Source organism: Electrophorus electricus, chromosome 4 (assembly GCF_013358815.1).
Source record: "Electrophorus electricus isolate fEleEle1 chromosome 4, fEleEle1.pri, whole genome shotgun sequence".
In the NCBI taxonomy this organism is placed as follows: domain Eukaryota; kingdom Metazoa; phylum Chordata; class Actinopteri; order Gymnotiformes; family Gymnotidae; genus Electrophorus; species Electrophorus electricus.
In genome coordinates, this window is record NC_049538.1 from 27,679,066 (window position 1) to 27,698,752 (window position 19,687).

The 19,687-nt window shown below is 43.0% G+C and overlaps 2 protein-coding genes across 7 annotated transcripts in view; both read left to right on the forward strand.

Annotated features, from left to right (window-relative positions):
* The window catches only part of cbfb (core-binding factor subunit beta), a 40,278-nt gene extending 37,438 nt beyond the window's left edge, over positions 1–2,840 (forward strand). For both annotated transcript variants that reach the window (XM_027004006.2, XM_027004007.2), the window contains exon 6: positions 1–2,840. This exon is cut by the window's left edge. The gene's annotated coding sequence lies outside the window, so the exon portion shown is untranslated.
* Positions 2,841–3,103: 263 nt separating this feature from the next.
* Positions 3,104–15,400, forward strand: fan1 (FANCD2 and FANCI associated nuclease 1). Of its 5 annotated transcripts, XM_027003998.2 has the most exons (16): positions 3,107–3,348; positions 6,503–6,576; positions 6,905–8,117; positions 8,313–8,453; positions 8,581–8,788; positions 8,920–9,150; positions 9,298–9,429; positions 9,513–9,621; positions 10,159–10,278; positions 11,214–11,378; positions 11,714–11,882; positions 12,025–12,128; positions 12,242–12,436; positions 12,700–12,828; positions 12,965–13,149; positions 14,854–15,400. In XM_027003998.2, exons 3-15 carry the CDS (start codon positions 6,950–6,952, stop codon positions 13,100–13,102), a joined length of 3,009 nt encoding a protein of 1,002 aa, XP_026859799.2. In that variant the 5' UTR covers positions 3,107–3,348; positions 6,503–6,576; positions 6,905–6,949; the 3' UTR covers positions 13,103–13,149; positions 14,854–15,400. The 5 variants fall into 5 exon arrangements, with proteins under 5 accessions (XP_035381490.1, XP_026859799.2, XP_026859798.2 ...); XM_035525597.1 differs by having other exon boundaries at positions 3,104–3,168; positions 12,965–15,400; XM_027003997.2 differs by having other exon boundaries at positions 12,965–15,400.
* The last annotated feature ends 4,287 nt before the right edge of the window (positions 15,401–19,687 follow it).

The window sequence follows — 19,687 nt, forward strand, 5'->3', positions numbered from 1 at the left end:
ATTGTAATGAAATGGCATTCTTATTATTTTGTTCATATTGTTTTGTGTGAAAGTCAAAATGTTTACTTTTTTTGTATTTTTGTTTTCTACATATAAACTTACGTCCTCGTGCTTTTGTAGGGGAACCCAGTAAATGTTGCTAGTGACGTCTGTGCTGTAGAGTAGAAAAAAGGAGAAAATACCGAAAAAGAAGCTGCAGATGGTGTTGACGAGGGAGGTGCGCTCCCCTCCCCTCGTCTCTTTGCCTGCTCTCAGCGTCCTCCTCTCTGTGTGACGTAGAGAGTGAGCCGGAGCGAGCCCATTTCAAGGCCAGCCATGTTCGCAGCAGCTTCCAGACAAATCCAGGCAAAGAGTTCTTCGCTTTTTTCCCCCTTTTTTTTTTTTTTTTTTTTTTTTTTTTTTTTACTAATCAGTGTTCCCCTCCTTCTGCTTGTCTCCCTTCATTGTTGAAATTTTTTGTCACCTTGCTTTTTTTTTTTTTAAATTTAATTTTATTTTTTTAATGTCCGTACCGGTTCTGGGTCTTGTTTCTCTGCCTTAACTGAAAATATAGGCCAGCTTTGCCACCTTGCGGTGCTGCACATTTGATCTCCGCAGAGCAGATCCCCCTCGAGATGAAACAGTCAGCATTACCTTGTTCTTAAATGAAATTGAGAGAAATTGCATGCCAGCTGAATGTCACGTCTAGGTGATTTTTCTTTTCTCGCTTATCCTTGTCTTTTGTCTTCCACAATGGTTCTTCTCCCAGTTATTTTTTTTTTCCAGGTGCACTAGCTCTATAACACCAATGTTGGAAAAATTGAGCGAATGGTTCATTCAAGGAAACATAGGACGAATTTTATAGACCTTGTGTTGTCATTACAATGTCAAAAGACAGTAGGCGAAGGTGAGGAATGCAGAGAAAAAGGGGTCCAAAGGGAAGCATCGCGTCTTCCTGGTGTCTGAAGATGAGCTTACCATCATTCATCAAAACAGTGTTTGATGATGCTCACTTCAAAAGGGTTTGCAGTAGCAGTTTCCAGGAACTGCTGTGGGCTAAACAGCTTTTGTTGCGGAGTAATTTGTAGGTATAAGTCAACCTGCTCACCAGCATGGTTTTAACAGTGTGGCCTTGGCAGAGTTTCCCGAAATCAGTGTAGCTTTAAAACACACTAAGTAGAATTCTTTTACCAAAACATCAGAATTGATTGGTTATGGTATTATTTGCAGTTTCATTTAAAAAGGTATGTAATGTTCTAGGCTGATGGAGAGGTACAATGTCGATGCCCTCCTTTTGGGGGTTTTGTTTGTTTTACATTTTTTTAAGTGGTTAAAGCAACACTTCTAGTTCCTAGCCCATCTTCATGTGTCCATATGAAGCCATGTATCATATTAGTGATCCCTAAAAATAATTCTTAGTGTACCTTTAAGAACTCAACTGTTAATGAGTTAAGAATAAGTTAATAATGTGTGTGAGAGGTAATCTGTTCACAATTATACAATGATTTTGTCCCTGTTACCCTGTAATGCTTTTACAAAAGAAAACCAAAGAAGTGGGCTCTGGCAGGTTTGAAAAGAAAGCACTGTAAGTAGAAGGTCGAGAAGCCAGTGAGAGAGCAGTGAAGGTACATAGATAGCACTGCTAGAAAAGGATGGAAATGAAATGTGTTTTGAGTTTGTGTGGGTGTGTGTGTACACAAACACGCATATGGATATAGAGGTAGTCAAATTGATTTATACATCTGCTTTTTTATAATATAAACTGGTTCCACCTAGAACCTCAGAAGCACTTTGCTTATATATCTGATGGACCTCTGTCTGAAACGTCCCATTTCCCTGGAAACCTTGTGTACTTCACTGCAACTTTGACTATACGTGCATATATATTACACACATAATCTCACGCATACGCAGTAGAAGTGGTGAATTACAAACATCTGTTTTGGCTTCCTCAGAAAGTTTTCATGAACTTATTTACCACCAATATTTTCAGTGAAACTGCATTACCTCATTGCATGCACATGGATGGTAACATTCTCAATATATATAGTACCCAACTTGCGTCTTAAATTAAATTAAATGGTTTGAAATGTAGCCTATTCATTAAGTATAGCCTACCTCTAGCTACAACCAAAAACAATTTCATAACTGATATATGTTTGCAAAAAAAGAATAATGTATTAGGTCAACAATGTTTCTACATTACCTAAGCTGCTCGTTGACTGGAATGTCGTGTGTAAGGTACTTATTGCTAAAATAGACATTTTAAACACCAAATGATCAGAGACGATAAGCAAAAAGTCGCTTTGGAGGCCCAATATTTTTTTCATACAGTTTAAAGACAGCAAGATTATTACAGGTGGTGTTACTGTTGTTCTTTATTGTGCTTTCTTGTACTACTCAACAGAAAATAGGAAACCCTCTCACAGGTCCCTCTTACCCCTTTCAGGTGTGTTTTCAGGTGTGTCTTGTGCTGCGTGTCAAAAAATACCATTGTTGGTCCCCTTAAGATTCTGAGATTCTGCATCACCCTTTTACTTAATGCTGGCGTTAAGGCAACACACACACACCAGGCAGTGGATTTTCTCACATTTCATTTTTTTTTTAAATAAATGGTTTATTTTCTTAATTGTCTTTAAGTTATTGATACCTGATTTCCTTTTCATTTTCAGGTTATGCTATGAAGAAATGTTTGATTTCTTTTTTTTAATTATTTTATTGCCTTTCTTTTCCCTCAGTTCTCTTAGGAATTAGGGAACCTTTTTTCGTGTTACATTGTTTAGCTTTTTTCATTTTGAGCGAGGAGGACTGTTAACTGAAGTGTTAAGTTTGACTTCATTTTAAATAAACCTTTAACCAAACCCAATTGCATAGTTGTACTGGTTCAAAAAAGCATTTTTATTTAATTACACAGTGATGAGATGTTTGCAGTCACAGTGAAAATATCCCAGATATTTTCCAGAGAGAGCAAAATTTATAACCCTATTTATTTAACATGTAAAGGACGCATTTTATGGTCGTTTTGAATTATCGCTCATTATTTTTATACGCAGGAACTCGGCCTGATGGGATTGACCGGGTACGGACTCTTATTTTGAAGGGATAAAAGCATACCGCTATGACGCTAACCACTGGCTTCACGTCTGTAGCTATGGTCTCTATGTACAGAAACGTGCTTTTGCAGATAAGGTTAGCCAAGCTAGTGAGCTATATATCTATATAACGTTAACGGAATGACCTTTAACGTTTCTTAGCCAAATGGCGATCTAGGTACATAATAAGAAAAGCGCAAGACTGTTGTAATGAGCCAAATATGCCACCAACATCGCGGTAATATAACGCTAGCTAGGTTTTGGAGAAGCTGTCACGGTCAGTGTCTACATGAATTCATACTTTATCTCACAGCTAGTCATCTAACGTTATGTCTGTATTAAAACAGAAACATATTTCTGGAGCTAGTTATATATTTGAAGGAAATGGTTGGCAAATAACCTTTCATGATAACAGAGGCCAGAGGCGGACCTTTAGCTGGGTAGCTGACCTACGTCTAAATGCAGTGGATGCCTCAGTTTGCGTGTTTTATTGTTTATAAAACACTTGGCTACGCGTAATCTAATGTGTTCATGAAGTGGAACAGGCTAGAGACTAATGTTGATGTGTTTCTTGCCTATGTGTGATTAATAAAATATTTTGTGGAAGACCTTCACACTTATTGAAAAAAATCTGTATCGTAGCTAAGATTGTGCTGAATTTGCATATAACTGGGTTAGCTGTCTATTCAGCTAACGCTAATGTGCATAGATAATCCTGATGTGCTTTCATTTATTATTATTATTATTATTATTATTATTATTATTATTAGTGGCATTTATATAGTGTCTTTCTCAAACTCAAGGTCGCTTAACAATTTCTATTTATTTATTTAGTTTTTTTATATGGTCTGTGGCGTGTTTGCATATCATCACCTGTCATCATTTTGTTCAGTATATCTGCTCCGTATCTAGGGTTCAGCGGTCAGTGATGGAATATGGTGAGAGAGAGAACAGACCTTCCTGTCCACCAACAGCATGTGTCCCAGAGCAAGAAGCAACCAGAAAGCTCAGTCTGTTGAGTCAGGAACAATCCATCAATACAGGGAGCAAGTTTAAACGGCATGTGCATTTAATGTACTCAAGTCAGCACTGCAGTGTTGAACTAAAGGAATGGTAAAGGGCTGTGAACGTGCCACTGAGGGAACCTCGGTTATTATTCAAGAAAGCAAGGCCATCTTAGACAAGCTTATTAGGATACGTGCAGGGAGAGGGATTCCCAGACCAGAGGTTCAAAATCTTGCTTTCCAGTTTGCTGAAGCAAAAATCAGTTTGTTTTCTGAAACTAGGAAAAGGGCAGACCACTACTAGTTTGAGGGATTCCTAAAGAGAAATCCAGGCCTCGGTTTTAGCAAGATAAAGTGTTTTCTGCTGCCAGGGCAGCCTGCTTGATACCTGAAGTGGTGAGACAGTGATTTGAGAACTGAGAGGCAATTCTGAGTGACTTGGGCATTCAGAACGTCCCATCACACATATGCACCAGTGAGGAAACTGTGTTTCAAGCTAATTTTGCTGCCTCAGAGACTGTCCTTGCCAGTCTGAATGCGGTTGGTGGTTATGGCCCATTGCAAATAGTTTTTAAAACGAAACATGATGCCTTTGGCTTCCAACAATACAATGATAACGAGTGTCAGGGGATGCACAAATTAATCTACCTGGACCGGGGGAGACGGCTTGTGTCAATGCTTCCTAAAGATGGCCATCGTCCACACATACTGCTCTTAGATGGTTGCAGAAGCTGCATTTTAAACACTGACTTCCTCAGCAACATGAGGAGCAACAGTTTGCATGTTGTGGGCTTTCCTGCACACACTAGGTATGAGCTACAGCCAGCACATAGGAGCTTGCTTAAATGCCTGAAATGTGACTGGATTCTAGAAGGCAGGAACTTCAGTAATGAATCCAGAGGGGAGGAATTCCAGAAGAAAAATGATTTTTTCCTTTGTTTACGGATGTTTAATTGAAATCGGCCACCTCCTAAAATGCTCAAGCATGCTTCTTCAACACCGGCATATATTCAGTTAATTCCTGCTTCACCATGGAGATGGTGCAGAAACAGTAAATGGATTCCCTTGTCCCCATCTTACAGGCAAAACATATTTCGTGCCCTGTTCACCACTTTTCTTTTCCAAGTTCTCCTTAGCATTCTCTGTCAAGCACTCATCACATTACCTCAGACAATTCAGATCACCACTCATTCTACCTGGCAGAACTGTTGAGGTTCCCTGCATCAGAAACAGAAAACAGCTTCGCTGAGAGGTGGAAGCCTCCCAATTCAGGGCCAGTGAGACTGATGTGGCTCAAAAGGCCAAACCCAAAGCAAAGGGCACAAAGCAGAAGGAGCAACAGATGAAACCACAAAAAAAATGAAGAGTTTTGTTCTGTGTGCAGAAGGATGCATGGTGAATGGCAAAGACCAATAATGCATGGAGGACAGAATCACTTGTTTTCCGTGCCACAGTTTGCTTCACGAGACTTGTGGGAAAGATATTGGTGTGCGCAAAAGTGGAGCGTTGATTTCAGTGGGTCCAGTAGGGGCATTGCTTTTTTTAATGAGCAACATATCTTCCTCTATTTTGAAGTTCTCAATTACTCAGTTAAAACTAAAAAAAGGTGCCAACATCCCTAGACCCTAAACCCTCATTTCATTCTTGTAGAATGTTTTCTGCTACTTGGCCTCAGACAGTGTCAGCAGATGTTTGTACTTACTGACCTGTTTGATAAAACAGTTAGTGACTCATGTTCCTCATTTAATTAATATGTTACGACTGAAAGAGAACACCAAAACCCACAATTCATTCTGGCTGTACAACTATACCAGTGATGAACTTAGCAGCTGGCATTCCCAGTGCCAGGAACATACTCCCATACACACATTGTTTTTTCTGCTCTGGTTCAGCCAAATAAGAATATACAACTTCTATGTGTACGTTTCTGTGCAATCAGCAAATAGCTTTGGCTTTGTTAAATATAATAACAGCAAAGACCTCTTAGGTTAAGGTTTAGTGGCTGAATTATCTGAGCCTGTAGCTCTGGCATAACTAATGTCAGTAACACTCCTCACTGACTCTGAAACAGTACTTAACTGTAATGCTTTATGCAAGAATACATAACATAATAAACCAGGTATTTACAGACTCTCCTATAATCCCAGTATGCTTTCAAACTATGATTTTTATCTTCTTACTACTGACTGCGCACAAAGTTGCATTTACTCTAGAACATGCTGCAGCTCAGATTATTAATGAAAACATTGGGATGTGTTTGTAAATGGTGCTCCCAGCGTGCCAGGATTCCAAAGCTGTTGGTCATTTGAAATGGATTGGGAGGGGGCAAATTCCTGATATTCACTCTGGCGTTGCTTTATACGTTTAGTTTGATTGTGATAAAAGAACTAACTAAAATGATTTTTGTTATTATTTTGTATTTATTAGGTACACTGCAGGATTCTTCTCCAGTTTCAGATGACTAAAGTTTACAAGCACATCCTGAACTCAGGAGAGGTCAGGTAATGTATGAGTCCCTCCATGCTGGGAATTTTGGCTGATCAAATATCATAACGGAAGTTTTTAAAAATGAATTAGGTTAAGATAGTTTCATTTATTAGAACTGTCCTTGTGCACAACAACTATTAAATGCTAGGATATGTAACCTCTTGACCCTCACCATAAATTTAGCATAAGAATATATGGCACATTTATTGTATGCTATACCATTTGTAAAAAAATAAATAAATAAAATAGAACAAATTGATTAAAGTTGAAATATAAATGATATGAACAAAGAAAAGTTGCAAATTGCTGCTACAGTGATTGTTGATATGTCTGCTTTCTTAGATTTAGAAGCCAACCTATAGAGCTGCGTTCTCTGAACTGCTAGCCATGGATTCCGGGGCTGGAAGAAACCGATCCAAAGCCTGGCCCCTCAGGAGACTTTCGCTGGCAAAAAAGGATGGCCAGAGAGGCAGTTCGAAAGAGAAGAATAAAAAACAAATAGGCGTTTCTATTACTTCGTTTTTCAAGAATACGCCACCAGCCAAACTGGCCTGCCCATTGTGTGCTAAGCTCGTTCCACGTTTCAAGATCAATGAACACATCGACTCTCGCTGTCAGGATTTTGCTGGGGAAAATGACTCTGAAGCTTCAGCAGACGACCACAACCAACAGGAGAAAGCGTGTGCTCCGCTTCCAAAGACCAGCCCTAGAGTTCTAGATGAGGAGAAGGACAGCAATGTAGATGGAGTGAATCAAGATTCAAAAACAAGTCCGTATTTTAAAAAGAACTGCCTCGAGAAGCAAGGGTCACCTAAGACAAATGAGCAAGCTAAAATGGTAAAGACGGTCAGTCTCGGGAGTCTGTCTTCAAAACTCTCCAAAAGAGTGCTGAGGTTTTCAGAGACTGCAAACGTTGACAGTATCGAAGCGTCAGATGATAGTGAGCCGAGTAGTTCACAGAAAGAAAACTGGAATGAGAACATGAGCGTTCAGGCCGAGCCCTTGGTCATGAGTTCAGCTGAAGCTTCTGTAAATCTACCTCAGGTGGAAAAGCCTGTGAAATGTGCCACGGTTATACCTGCAGTAGAATCGCTGGAATCTGAGGCTGTTCAGCCAGTGAAATCAGCTGCTTCATTCCGACTCGTCAAGAGGAAGAAGGAAGAATCTCCAGATGCATGTGCCACCCCAGTCCTGGGAAAGAAGAGCAGAAACGCAGCAAGTGGCGAAAACAATCCATTTCCTATATTTAGCCGAAGTCAGACGTCACCTGTCAGTGTTTCTCAGAGTGCTGGCAGCACAACTCAGTCAGTGAAGGTCGAAGGCAGCGAATCTGAACACGGCAGTGGAGCAAAGAACCAGATCGTGGCACCAGGCAGGAGTCAAGCTCCCCCACACAAAGCTAACAATAGCCCTGTGGAACAGTTTTCACTCAAGCAGCCGTATTATCTTAAGAACTTCCTGACTGTTCTGGGAGCAGTACTGGAGAATGAGGATGATAGGATGCTCTTTAACGAAGAAGACCTCTCATCCATCCACCGCTTCAAGCAGCTCTCAGGTAGAGATTATAAACCACAGAGCTGGTAAAACTGCTTTTGAATGAGCAAGTGTTTAAGAAGAAGTATTTCTGTATGTTTGCAGTGGGCACTAAACTATATTAAGTTTTATAGGTCGTGCAGTTCTGTTTGTATAGGTACCCAAAAGGTACCCAAAAGTACTGGTTAATATTCATCTCATTCTCCCTGCTCCTCAGTGCCTGGGCAGATGCTGTATGTGCGCCTGTTCCAAAGGAAACTGAGATGGCTGCAGTTGAGCAAGCTCGATTATGCCGAGATCAGCTCAGACCTCAAACCTGTCGCACAAGAGCTCGTGTGCAGTGGCTTCCTACAGTCAGGTTGGTGCGCACGTGTGGGGTTTCACTGGCTTTAAAGAGCTTTGGGGTTTGGGGTTAGTGAAGAACTCCTCATGGGAATGAACAGCATGCTTTATCGGCACTCTTCACATATCCGCTTCCGCTGCAGAATCGGATCTCGAGGACATCCAGGATGCCCTGGAGCTCCTGCCGGCTCCCGAGCTGAGAAACCTAGCCAAGACTTTTCACCTTGGAGGTCCGGGGAGCAGCGCCCAGAAACAGCGGCTGGTGGAAGGCCTTCTCCGCCTGGCCAGACAGCGCTCGCTCTTTGCTCTCGCGCCTGGCCAGAGCAACACGGCCGCAGCCATTCTCAAGAGGTGTGGTCTGTGCGGTGGACTTGGACGCTATTGCTTCAGATAAGATTTCCTGCTTATGCTGAGCACTTAATAGTGCTCTTGCAGAGGACAAGACCCTCTTGGATCACACAGTGGTTGTACATGTCCCGCAGGGCTAAACAGCTAGCAGGCTCCTGTGTGCGCCTGCGCCGTGGGCCCCGCGCCGTCTTCTCTCGGGTCCTTCTCCTCTTCTCCCTCACGGACACTCTGGAGGAGGAAGAGATGGCAGCAGGTCAGGGTCAGCTTTACACCATCCTGCTGGTCAGCTCCGGGCGCCTGGCCTTCCCAGCTTACACCGTGCAACGCTGCGCCAAAATCTTCCAGGACAGGGACAACCTAATCAGGTAATGTGGCGTTTCTCCACGAAGAATTAACGTTTTAATTAGCATCCTGGATAGAGGTTCCTGATAGAGGTTCCAGTTTTCATACGGGGGTGAGCTGGTGACATTAGGTGGTAAGGTGACACATGGTTCATCTTCTCTTCTCGGCAGATATGAGACTGCCGTGAGAAGGCTTCAGGAGGTGGTTACGGCAATGCAGGCTGGTCACTGGGAGGACGCCTTGGGCCTCTATACCTCCGCAAAGGCCACTTGGCAAGACCTTAAGCTAACTTACGGCTCAAGGTCAGAACGGCAGGTTTTCCTGACGTGAAGATTTTGCGCAGGCTTGTTGGATGAGGTTCATGAGTTGTGTGTTTGTGTGTTAGCTGTCAGGAGGAGCTACCGGTGTTCCTGCGCTGTTTCACTGTGGGCTGGACGTACACACGCATACTGTCTCGCGGAGTCGAGATACTACAGAGGCTGCGTCGCTATGAGGTGTGTGTGTGTGTGTGTGTGTGTGTGTGTGTGTGTGTGTGTGTGTGTGTGTGTGTGTGTGTGTGTGTGTGTGTGTGTGTGTGTGTGTGTGTGTGTGTGTGTGTGTGTATAACTGCACATTCTCAGGTAAAGTGAAGGAAAATAAACAGATGTAATAGAACAGATCTTTAGTTAAGAGTCCTTTATCCATCATTAAAAATACTGCCGCGCACACACACTTTTTGGCCACAGAGCCATGGTTGTATACCCTGGACACATTTGGAACCATTGTTTTTCTTAATGATAAACAATTGTAATTTCAGGAAGAGTGCTCCGTGGGTGTGAATATCATTAATGAGATTATGTGATTTGTCAAGATGACTAATGTCACAGGGATAAAGGATGAGGTGGCATGGCTTTATAACTACAGTATAGTTTGACATACCAAGGGTGCATACACAGGGCCGTTTATTTGTGATTTGCCTGTTTTCAGTGCTCGGGCACCTTAAATCCTCTTAATCGTCATGTATGTATGCTCTTGTCTCGTTGCTAATGCAGGACGCAGTGGAGGAGCTCCGGTCTCTTTTGTCTCAGTCAGTGTTCTGTCCAGACAGCAGAGGGCGCTGGTGGGACAGGCTGGCTCTCGACCTCCATCAGCATCTCAAAAGGCCTGAGCAGGTACTGCAGGAGGTGGAATATCATCCAGCCCTTGTGTGCGAAGTGACTTTTCCCTTCCATAAACATTCCTTTATTTGCTGGGTTCACGTACTCAATCATCTGATCCTTCGTATTCTAAGAGTCTTCGTGTGTGTGTCCTCCTTCAGGATTTACAGCTCTGTGTGGTGATTACATAGCTGTAGGATCGTTGTGTTTTGTTTCCCTTAGCTAAGCATGATCCCAAGCAGTTTATTGTTAGTACATAAAGATTTAAAGACTGGTTGGTTTTTATAACGGGCCCCTGTCATCTCACATTTAATCCACATATCTTTACCAACACCATGAAAGACTTACTGTTGCATAAGTCATCCTGAAACAGCTGTTATACAACAGTAAGTCATACCTGATTAGTTATATCTGACAACCTCAAGGATAAAGTGCCTTTTTATCATGCATCGAACACTTTTTAACCGCATATTGTGTGGTTGGAACTAACTGCTGTGTAATAACTGTTCCAGCAGAACAATACGGGAATGATATTGTTTAATCATACCCATAATCATGCTGCTGACAACTGGTTGCTAAGTAACAACAATGAAGCCTTTTATCCTGAGCTGCTGCTAACATTTTTAGGAGGAATAATTATCAGTTGTAAATTTGTCTTTACAGATAATCATTTTAGATTATTACTAGTTAAGAACCTTACGTTGGGTTAGTCCTGTGTGAAGCACCTTCTGACTTTGGTTTGCTCATTCCGACTGATATGCCGGCCTGGTGGTTGTAATTGATGTGCACACATTTAAACCAGATACTTCGATTCTTAATTCATTGAATTAAGAGACTGCATGGAGTGTCACTCATTTTAAATCTGTGACCGGGCAAGTGCGTCTTTACTACAGTACCCAGTGTAACCACTGTGCTCACACACAAGCGTGACGCTGGTTTCTCTGTTGAAGGCCATCTCTGCCATCCGGGACGGGCTGATGGACCCGCTGGTTCGGACAGGTCACCGCTTGTCACTGCACCAGAGAGCTGTCCGGATGAGCGAGTTGGCAAGCTTTAAGAAGTATCGGCTGCAGCTCCGAAACCTCCCCGCCGTCCACGTGCAAGATGTCCCTCATGTTAGCAGCACACCACACAAGCTAACAGTTCTAACGGAAGTTTGTTGACATTCTATAGGTCCACTGTCTCATTCCATTCTGAATCCTGAGTACGGATTGGCTGGTCTTAAGTGTGTGTTGAATATTATAATACAGCTCCATGTATATTATAATATAGAAATGCATAATATAAATGAATGCATTATCATTAATCTTTATAGCAGTATAATTACTAGATACATACTAGCTCCTAGACCACTAGATACTGAATAGCCGACAGCAGCAAGCCAGTGTGTCATTTAGCTTCAAAAGAATGCTCCTCGTGAGAAAAAAGCGTTTTTTGTTTCTCCTCACAGGTGACGATTCGAGGACAGCTGTTTCCCCACGAGGGCGGAACGGGCAAGTCCGTGTTCCTGAGACCTGCCGCCGCAGACGAGGGCTCCGGAGAAGGACGTGACACGGTGGTCATGTGCTCCGTAGAAGAGCTCGCTTTGGCACACTACAGAGAGCTCGGCTTCGATCAAGGTTTTTAAGCATCTGTTTCTTCCTCGGATAATTAGATCATTTCACAGGAGCGGATTTTTTTTTTTTTGCCACCCTGCTTCTGTTTTTCCTTGTTAGAGACGAGCATGTCGGAATGTGCTGCTGACGCCTCCATCTGCTGCAGGCATTCATGGTGAAGGTTCAACGTTCTCCACGCTGTTCGGCCTCCTGATGTGGGACATCATCTTCACGGAGGGGGTCCCCGATGTCTTCCGAACCCCCTATCAGGTTCAAAAATTAAACAGATGTGGTGTGGCCCATATGTTCGGTCCCACACACGCCGCGAAAAGGCTGTTTACTGTTGCACGGATCGGTGACAGCCGTTTTGCACCTTTTCGTAGACGTGTCCTCTGGACTTGCACACGGACTCTTTCTACGAGAACCGGCGGGAGGCCATCGAGACTTGGGTGGAGCTGTTGCGGCAGGCCTCCACCGAGACCCTGCGAACGCTGCTGGCTGACGTGTGGCACTCCCAGCAGGGTAGACCTTGCGCACTGGTCAACTGGGAGAGATTCTCTTCTCTGCAGGAAGCTCAGGTTACTTGGGGGGGGGGGGGCTCCACAGCAAAATGCATATTTCATGACACTTTCCCAGGGAGAGAATACCTGCTCCCATCTCCTGCCTCTTGGCTCAGTGGAGTCTATATGCCGATCCACCTTGTGACTCTACATGGCTAGACTTCAAATCTGTAACTCTTCTCCAGGTGAACAGAGATGACAGCAGTATACTGATATGCCACATTGAGCAGGATGGAAATGACATGGAGGTTAATGGTTTGGTGTTCTGTTTGCCATTGCAGAGCTTGGTGGCCTGTCTGGGAGGGCACTTTTTGAGTGGTGTGTTTCTTAGAATGGCAAAGGACTACAGACACAGCAGAGGAGGGCTTCCTGACCTGGTGGTGTGGAACACCTCCAACAGCAGCTATAAGGTGAGCCGTGGAGAGATAGCCCGGAGATGCGTTTTTACCACACTGTTAAAACCAACGTGTTGTGGTGCAAATAAAAGGGGTTAAGGAAGCACACGGTAACCTAAACGTACTGCTGATCTGAGATCTGTTCTTGTAGCTGGTGGAGGTGAAGGGCCCTAATGACCGCCTGTCCCAGAAACAGCAGCTCTGGCTGGATGAGCTGCACAAGTTGGGGTCCAGCGTGGAGGTGTGTCACGTCAGTGCCACCGGCGCCCGCGGCGCCCGGCTGGAATGAAATGCAAAAAACACCTTCACACACGGACCATTTTGTCAGTCACACTGGTAGGTTCTCTCTGAAGGACACTGAGTTGATCTCCTTCCATTTTGCAGTGGCTACCTGCTTTAATTCAACAGCACTTGTTCCGAGCACCTTCTAACGTCAGACTTTATACAAGAGAGTCTATACTACAACACTACAGTCTAGAACAATGGACACTGCAGAGAATGTCCATTGAATCCCTTTCTCATGGCTGCTTCTTATGATATTTGTATTTTGTTTGTATTTTGCGACTGTGCTTTTGATGCATTAATACATTAATACATTTCAATTCTAGGAGCAAATATGTAACAAAAAAAAGTTAAATCCCTGAAGGGCGTCTGTTTCACTCGTATTAAGTTGTATTATTTAAAACCTTTGTTTTAAAAAATGTTAGGTGCTAAAAGAAAGCTTGATTTCACTGGTTTCTTCGACTGTTGGTGAGAATTCCATATAAAATGGTTACTTTCGAAACGCACACAATGATCATTTTTGACATGCCCCTGTAGCTGCTCCATGCTTGTACTCCGGCACTAGGCCCCGGGCAAGGTTACGGAGGCTGACTGTATTACACATACACTTACTCTTCAAATTCATCAGGGAGCAGAGGACAGTGTCATGTCACGTTATAGTCCCGTGAAGTCACTTTTAATGCTCATTTTTAATGCCATTTCGGTAATCGAACACGAAGATGCTTGTAGTATTACCACTCAGTGATGATGTGAACAAGGAGGCAGTTAAAGACGGATAATTTCATTCTTACCACTGTGTCCTCAAAGTCTCTGATAAAATCCTATTACTGGATTTTTACTGCCCCTACAGGACATAATTCAGTATTAGCAACACTTGCGTTTCTCTAACAAAATCCAGAAAGAAGAGGGGTAATAAGGTGTAGGGTCTCGGCGTGTCACTATATTTGCAAAGATGAAATCAATCCAGTGACGGCTTTACACGATTCTGTCAGCCGTAGGTGTGATGTATGGAATATACGGACTCTAAACATGGACCAGCAGAGCGGTTACGTGGTGGGATGGAGAGCTTGTCAGAACAGTGACCTCTCTGTGCATCCTGGATGAAGGCGCTCCAGTTGATGACCGTGCCCTTAAGACCTTTACTTTCCAACCCACCAGTTTTAGAGAAATTGAATAGTTAGCGCTCTCTGTGTGCTATCGATAGATTGACGCAGCAGTAATTTCCGCCTTGCCAGTTCTCTGCGTGTCCGTCTGATTTGCCGGAGGAAGACGAGGATTTGGATGCGAAACATGCTCTGCCTTCCCTAAAACGGGAGACTGTTTTCCAGCTTGCTGATGGATTATGTCTGAGGCCTTAAGACACTAAGCATTCTTATGCCAAGGATTTGAACAGACTCCTGGGAATATTCCCTTCCCAAAACCTGTTCACTTTTTTACAGCCGAATCTTAATTCCATCATCTTGGGTTCCTTTTCCTGGCTAAGAGCGCAGAGCTTCAGACTTCTCTCTGAGCTGCTCGGTCTACCTCGGGGCCGGCTGATCTGGAGCTGCTTGTGATCTAGCGTGGCCTTAGCCTCCGGGACCTTCCTCGGGGAGTCCAGGATCTCATGAGTCATCTCAGAGCGTATACAAATGGAGAAGCGAAAATATGTATATTAGTAATAAAGCAAAATTGAAAAATCCAACTTTCATAAATGCCATCCCATTATTTGTGGCATGTGCATGTTGAAATAATGAGAAAACGGGTTTTTGATCATAGGAGAAGCATCCAGACGAGACCTGGCGGATTAGGGACGGATATCCAATTCTTCAGCAATTTGGAAAAAACAGAGAATGTGTTGCCGAAGGGAAATCAAGTCGTCTCTTAATAGCAAAGCTCTTGAAACGTCTTTGACTTTTCCATTAATGTTAAAAACTGCATTACTCTACCAAGCAGTACAATGCACTTTATTTGGTCCACTTCAGTGTCCTCAGTAACGAGACTAATGTGTGGCCATAATAATTCGGCAGATATGGCAAATGAATGACCTCTTACTTGTGACTATTACCATTAGAAGTTGAAGCAATCTTTGCTAAGACTGGAGCTCCTCGATGGACAAATGAGCATCTTCCACCAGTCTGGCATTGTTTTAATCCCAGGTAACTTCACAAAGGTGATTACAAGGTCTTGGGTAATAAACAGCGCAAAGGTATATTGGTAAATATGATGTTTTTGTTTGTTTTTATGGCTACTCTCTGTTTTGCCAAAACGTTCTCTAATAAACTCTGCGAAATTGATGACAATAAAATATGTTTATGGTTGTGAATGGTTATTCTTATGATTTTATTAACTATTGACATGGAATTGGCCCACAACATTTTATTGAGCATTCCTTGTAATACTGACCAAAGAAATGTTTAAAAAAAAAATAATAAAATTTAATTGTGAATGTGATGGGGTTTACTATGCACTGAGACCTTACCCTCATGCCAATGCTCTAGGACTCAGTGACTACATGTTCAGTCTCAGCTGTGCCATCTGATGCCATCTGATTTCACTTACAAACTCTACAAATCCCAGTCCTCAAAGACCCACAAAAGGTTTGCATTTTTGTGGTATCCCAGCTCTTATAATTGTTATTGCCTGACTCAGGTGAGTTGCAAACTAGGAGAAAGTGAAAATGTGGGTCATCTTAGATCCTCTTGGAAGTAAGAGAAACTGCTCTAAACAGAATGGAACCTAAGTAGAATCAGATGTCATGGCGAATGGTTGCAACACAGTGTTTCCCAATCCGGCCCTAATCCTGGATTACCACCCCACACGTTTAGTGTCCTAGCCCGTTCTAAACTCGTAAACTCCTGAAGGGCTTCTTAAGGAAAAACACTAAAATAAGCAGCAGGGGTGTGCCAAGACTAGAAACATGAAAAGTATTGTAGACAATGTGACCCACTTGGTTTCATTTGCGTAACATTGCTCTATCTCTTGTAGGTCACAATGTATAAGTTCCATTTCTGAGCATCTTTTTAGAGCTGTATTTTCTGACTTTTTAGCTTTCAGGTCCTTGGAATGGATACCTAACCACAAGTGAAACAGATTTGACCTCTGCGGGTAAAAAAAAAAAAACCCCAGCATGGATGCAGGCTGGAATGAGGGTTTCAGAAACAATGTCGATCGCGATGAGATCATAGACTGAACTCTCCTCATCACAGTCTTAAGAGACACGATGGGCCTCAACCTGCCCAAACCTCTGCATGCTCTTGCACTTTCCTGCCCAGAAAAAAAGTGCCTGTTCTTAAAACTAGATTTTGAGTTTGAAAGTTTTCTTGAAGGGTGTTTTCCCCCCACCAGTGATATTTGTTGTGTATAGCCCCTTCCCCCAGCCAGTTAATGTATCTGAAAACCAATGGCAGGCTTTGGATATAATAGGGAAAGGGATGTTAATTTACCTCAGACACACAGGCTGGGTCAGCTGACCCTGGGTCAGCTCTTCCATTTTGCCCTCCTGATCACGCTGTCCCCTCTGCTGTGACGTTCCACTGCTAGCGGTGGGACTTTGGTCACCTCGACCTTTCAAATGGGATTCTAGGTGGACTTCAGTGACCACCAGATGCAGAAGCTGGTCTGAAACTCTTAGCTCTGAGAACATTTTTCTAGGAAATGAAAGGCCACTGCCTTCCCTGTTGTGACACGAACAGCCTTTACCAGATGCATTCATGACTGATCTGTGCAACTCCCTTCTATTTGTACTCCCCTGGCCTCAGCGTGGGCACGTGTTCGGAAATGCATGAGCCATTCCATCCTGAGTGCACCGTGACGGTCACCACGGCCGACACTGCAAGCCAGCTGCTTATGTTTAAAATATAACATTTCTCCTGATGCACATTCTGAATTTTGTTAGGCATCATTCTGTCATAATATTTCGCGTGATTTAGTAACATTCTAATATTTATTAATGATACATGGGAGAGCCAAAAATGTATTAATAGCATATTGTCATGTGTAGGAAGCCGTGAGCCTTTACGTCATGCAGTAGATGATGTCCTCGAGGACTCGTGTTAGAACTGCGCTGCTCTGTCCAGATCTGTTGTCGCCCACGCAGAGCCGGCTCCCGTCAGGAATGTGGCTGTTCCAAATCAAGTGCGTGCGCGTCACACTGCGCCAGGGGCTTATTCTGTCCACTGCGGACCCTTTCTCACCTTTCCTGATGAAAAAGTACAGAAACAGTCTATAGTATTTGTTCAAGCATTATTTAACACCTTGTTTTGACTGGTAGTCTTGCTGATATCGATCATTACTTGGCGCTTTATAGTTCAGATGACTCCCATTAAAAAAAAAGAAGCTTATTTTTTCTCTTTTCCATGACTAATGCAGTCGTTTAGTCATTTAGCGTGCTTGTATGCCTTCCTGTGAAGGGAGCAAAAGCCTTTTTGTGTTTTTAAGGTCTGAAGATTTTGTGTGTTGAGAGCTAGACAGGAGAGATTATATTTATAACCCTTTTACTTTCTTCTGTGAGTGAGCTTTACGGGAGTGCTCCGTGGCACCAGCACATGAAGACGTACAGTGCAGCCCACAATCCCTCACGCTGGCCATCATTTCCCAGCAGTGATGCTTAATAAAAGTTCTCTCCAGCCAAGTGGAAATCCAGTTAAAGCAAGCTCTATTTATCATCACGAGACCCTGGGACATCCTTATCGCCCTCCGCACACGACCCTCTGTGGCAACACTGTGATGTTGGTAGAAGAAAATGGGTAATAAAACCATTAGAATTGTTTTATTTGTCTTAGCAGCAGATGCTGAGTTGCGCAGCAGTTATATTGCAGAACACTTTGCTTAAATTAAAAGATTAATATATGAAAATATAACTTCACTAATGTGGCGCGTTATAAATAATTGCTACAGATTATACACTAGTCACATAATCCAAAACATCTACCAAAGGAAATGCATACGAGTCTTTCAGCCAAATAACATTCAGTAATATCTACCTTATTGATTGATTTAATGTATTTTGCAATCGCGACATTGGATTTCTGCATTGCCCTGTTTTGCCACTAGGTGTCTATATATTACCACAGTTTACATTGTCTTACACAAAACTTTACATAAAAAGCCAGTGAGGAACCCTGAAGAACAGTGCGATTGGTAGTGTGGCAAATAGGTTTCGTAAAAACTTTCAGCAATACATTCTTTGTGGAGTATATAGTCATAATACAGCAAGTTTATTAAAATCAAGCTTTTTGCCACAAAATTAATAAAGTCCCTGTTGGCATTTACACAGACAAGCTGTTCTTTCAGAAGGCCAGTCATGTTTTAAAAATACAGCTACTGTACACTATGTAGGCCCACTCTTTGCCTAGGCTAGGGGTTTGATCTCCGTTTTTCCTATGTGTGCATTTTATCATCTCAAGATGATCTCAAAGGGCCCTGTAGAGAAGTCTGTGGTACCTGTGTCAAAGCTGTGTATGCTGAGAGAAAGAGAAGCTATTGATTTTAACTGCAAAGAGCCTCCCACACACTGAGAGGAAGAGAGACAGAGAGAGAACACATAGAGAAAGCCTCTCCTCCATGTTTGCTCTTTGGCTTGACGACACTATTGGACCGGGCATGAAAGGGCAAACCTGAGCCTGGTCCATGAAGGTCCAATTACATAGTCAATTGCATTTGCTTTACCAAGATACATTGATATCTGTTGCGTTAAATCGCACAGGGCTGTTCTTTGCCTTTCCTTGTTCCTGTAGTTTGACACATTTTTAAGGCATTTTATTTATTTATTTATTTTTTGAAAGTCACATGGACTGTGGATAATCTTGAACACGTAACACTCAAACACGGCGTGTTTGAGAACTGTTTGATGACATCCATTTTATGTGTCCTGCCAATGTGTCCATCAGATCTAAACCCCAAAAACAGTCAAAATAAGTTGAGAGTGTATCTGTGTGCCTGCCTTTCATTTATTTACACCACCACAGATAAATCTATTTAAAGTCACACAGGCCAGAGCTGTGGCCAAGAGTGACTTGTAAATTTGTGTCTGTGGACAACTTGTTTTCAGGGTCGCCCAAGGTATCTTATTATAGTACCTCAGGGTGACTGTTTCCTGGTTGACTCTGGCAGGTCAGTAAATAAAGAAAACGGTTTATTTATTTGTTTGTTCCTGGAGTTTTTTCGTCCAGGACGTGCAGCTGGCCCGTTGCCCTGCTGGGCTTCTATTTCAGAGCGCTAAGTGGCTCTTGATGCTGGCGGCCGAGCTGCCGGAGCTTGCAGTAGACCCCAGACGCGGCAGCCCCCCCTCCCCTCCTCCTCTGGCAAGAACCCCCGGCTCATACTCGCCTGCCTCCTAATTTAGTAACGGCTGAGTAAAAATATGCACTAGCGAGCAGGGTCTGGTATGTCAGGCTGGTGTCCAAGGGAAGACAGAGAGAGGGGGAGAAAGCAGAGAGAGAGAGAGAGAGAGAGAGAGAGAGAGAGAGAAAGAAAGAAAGAGGGTTGTTATTGTTAGAGTAGAGGCTTCAGGAGATGGAGAGATGAAGAGAGGAGAACTCTTATTGTACTGTAATGGAATGCAATAAAACCTTATTATATTATAGATACTCTGTTACTGCACTGTTGCTGC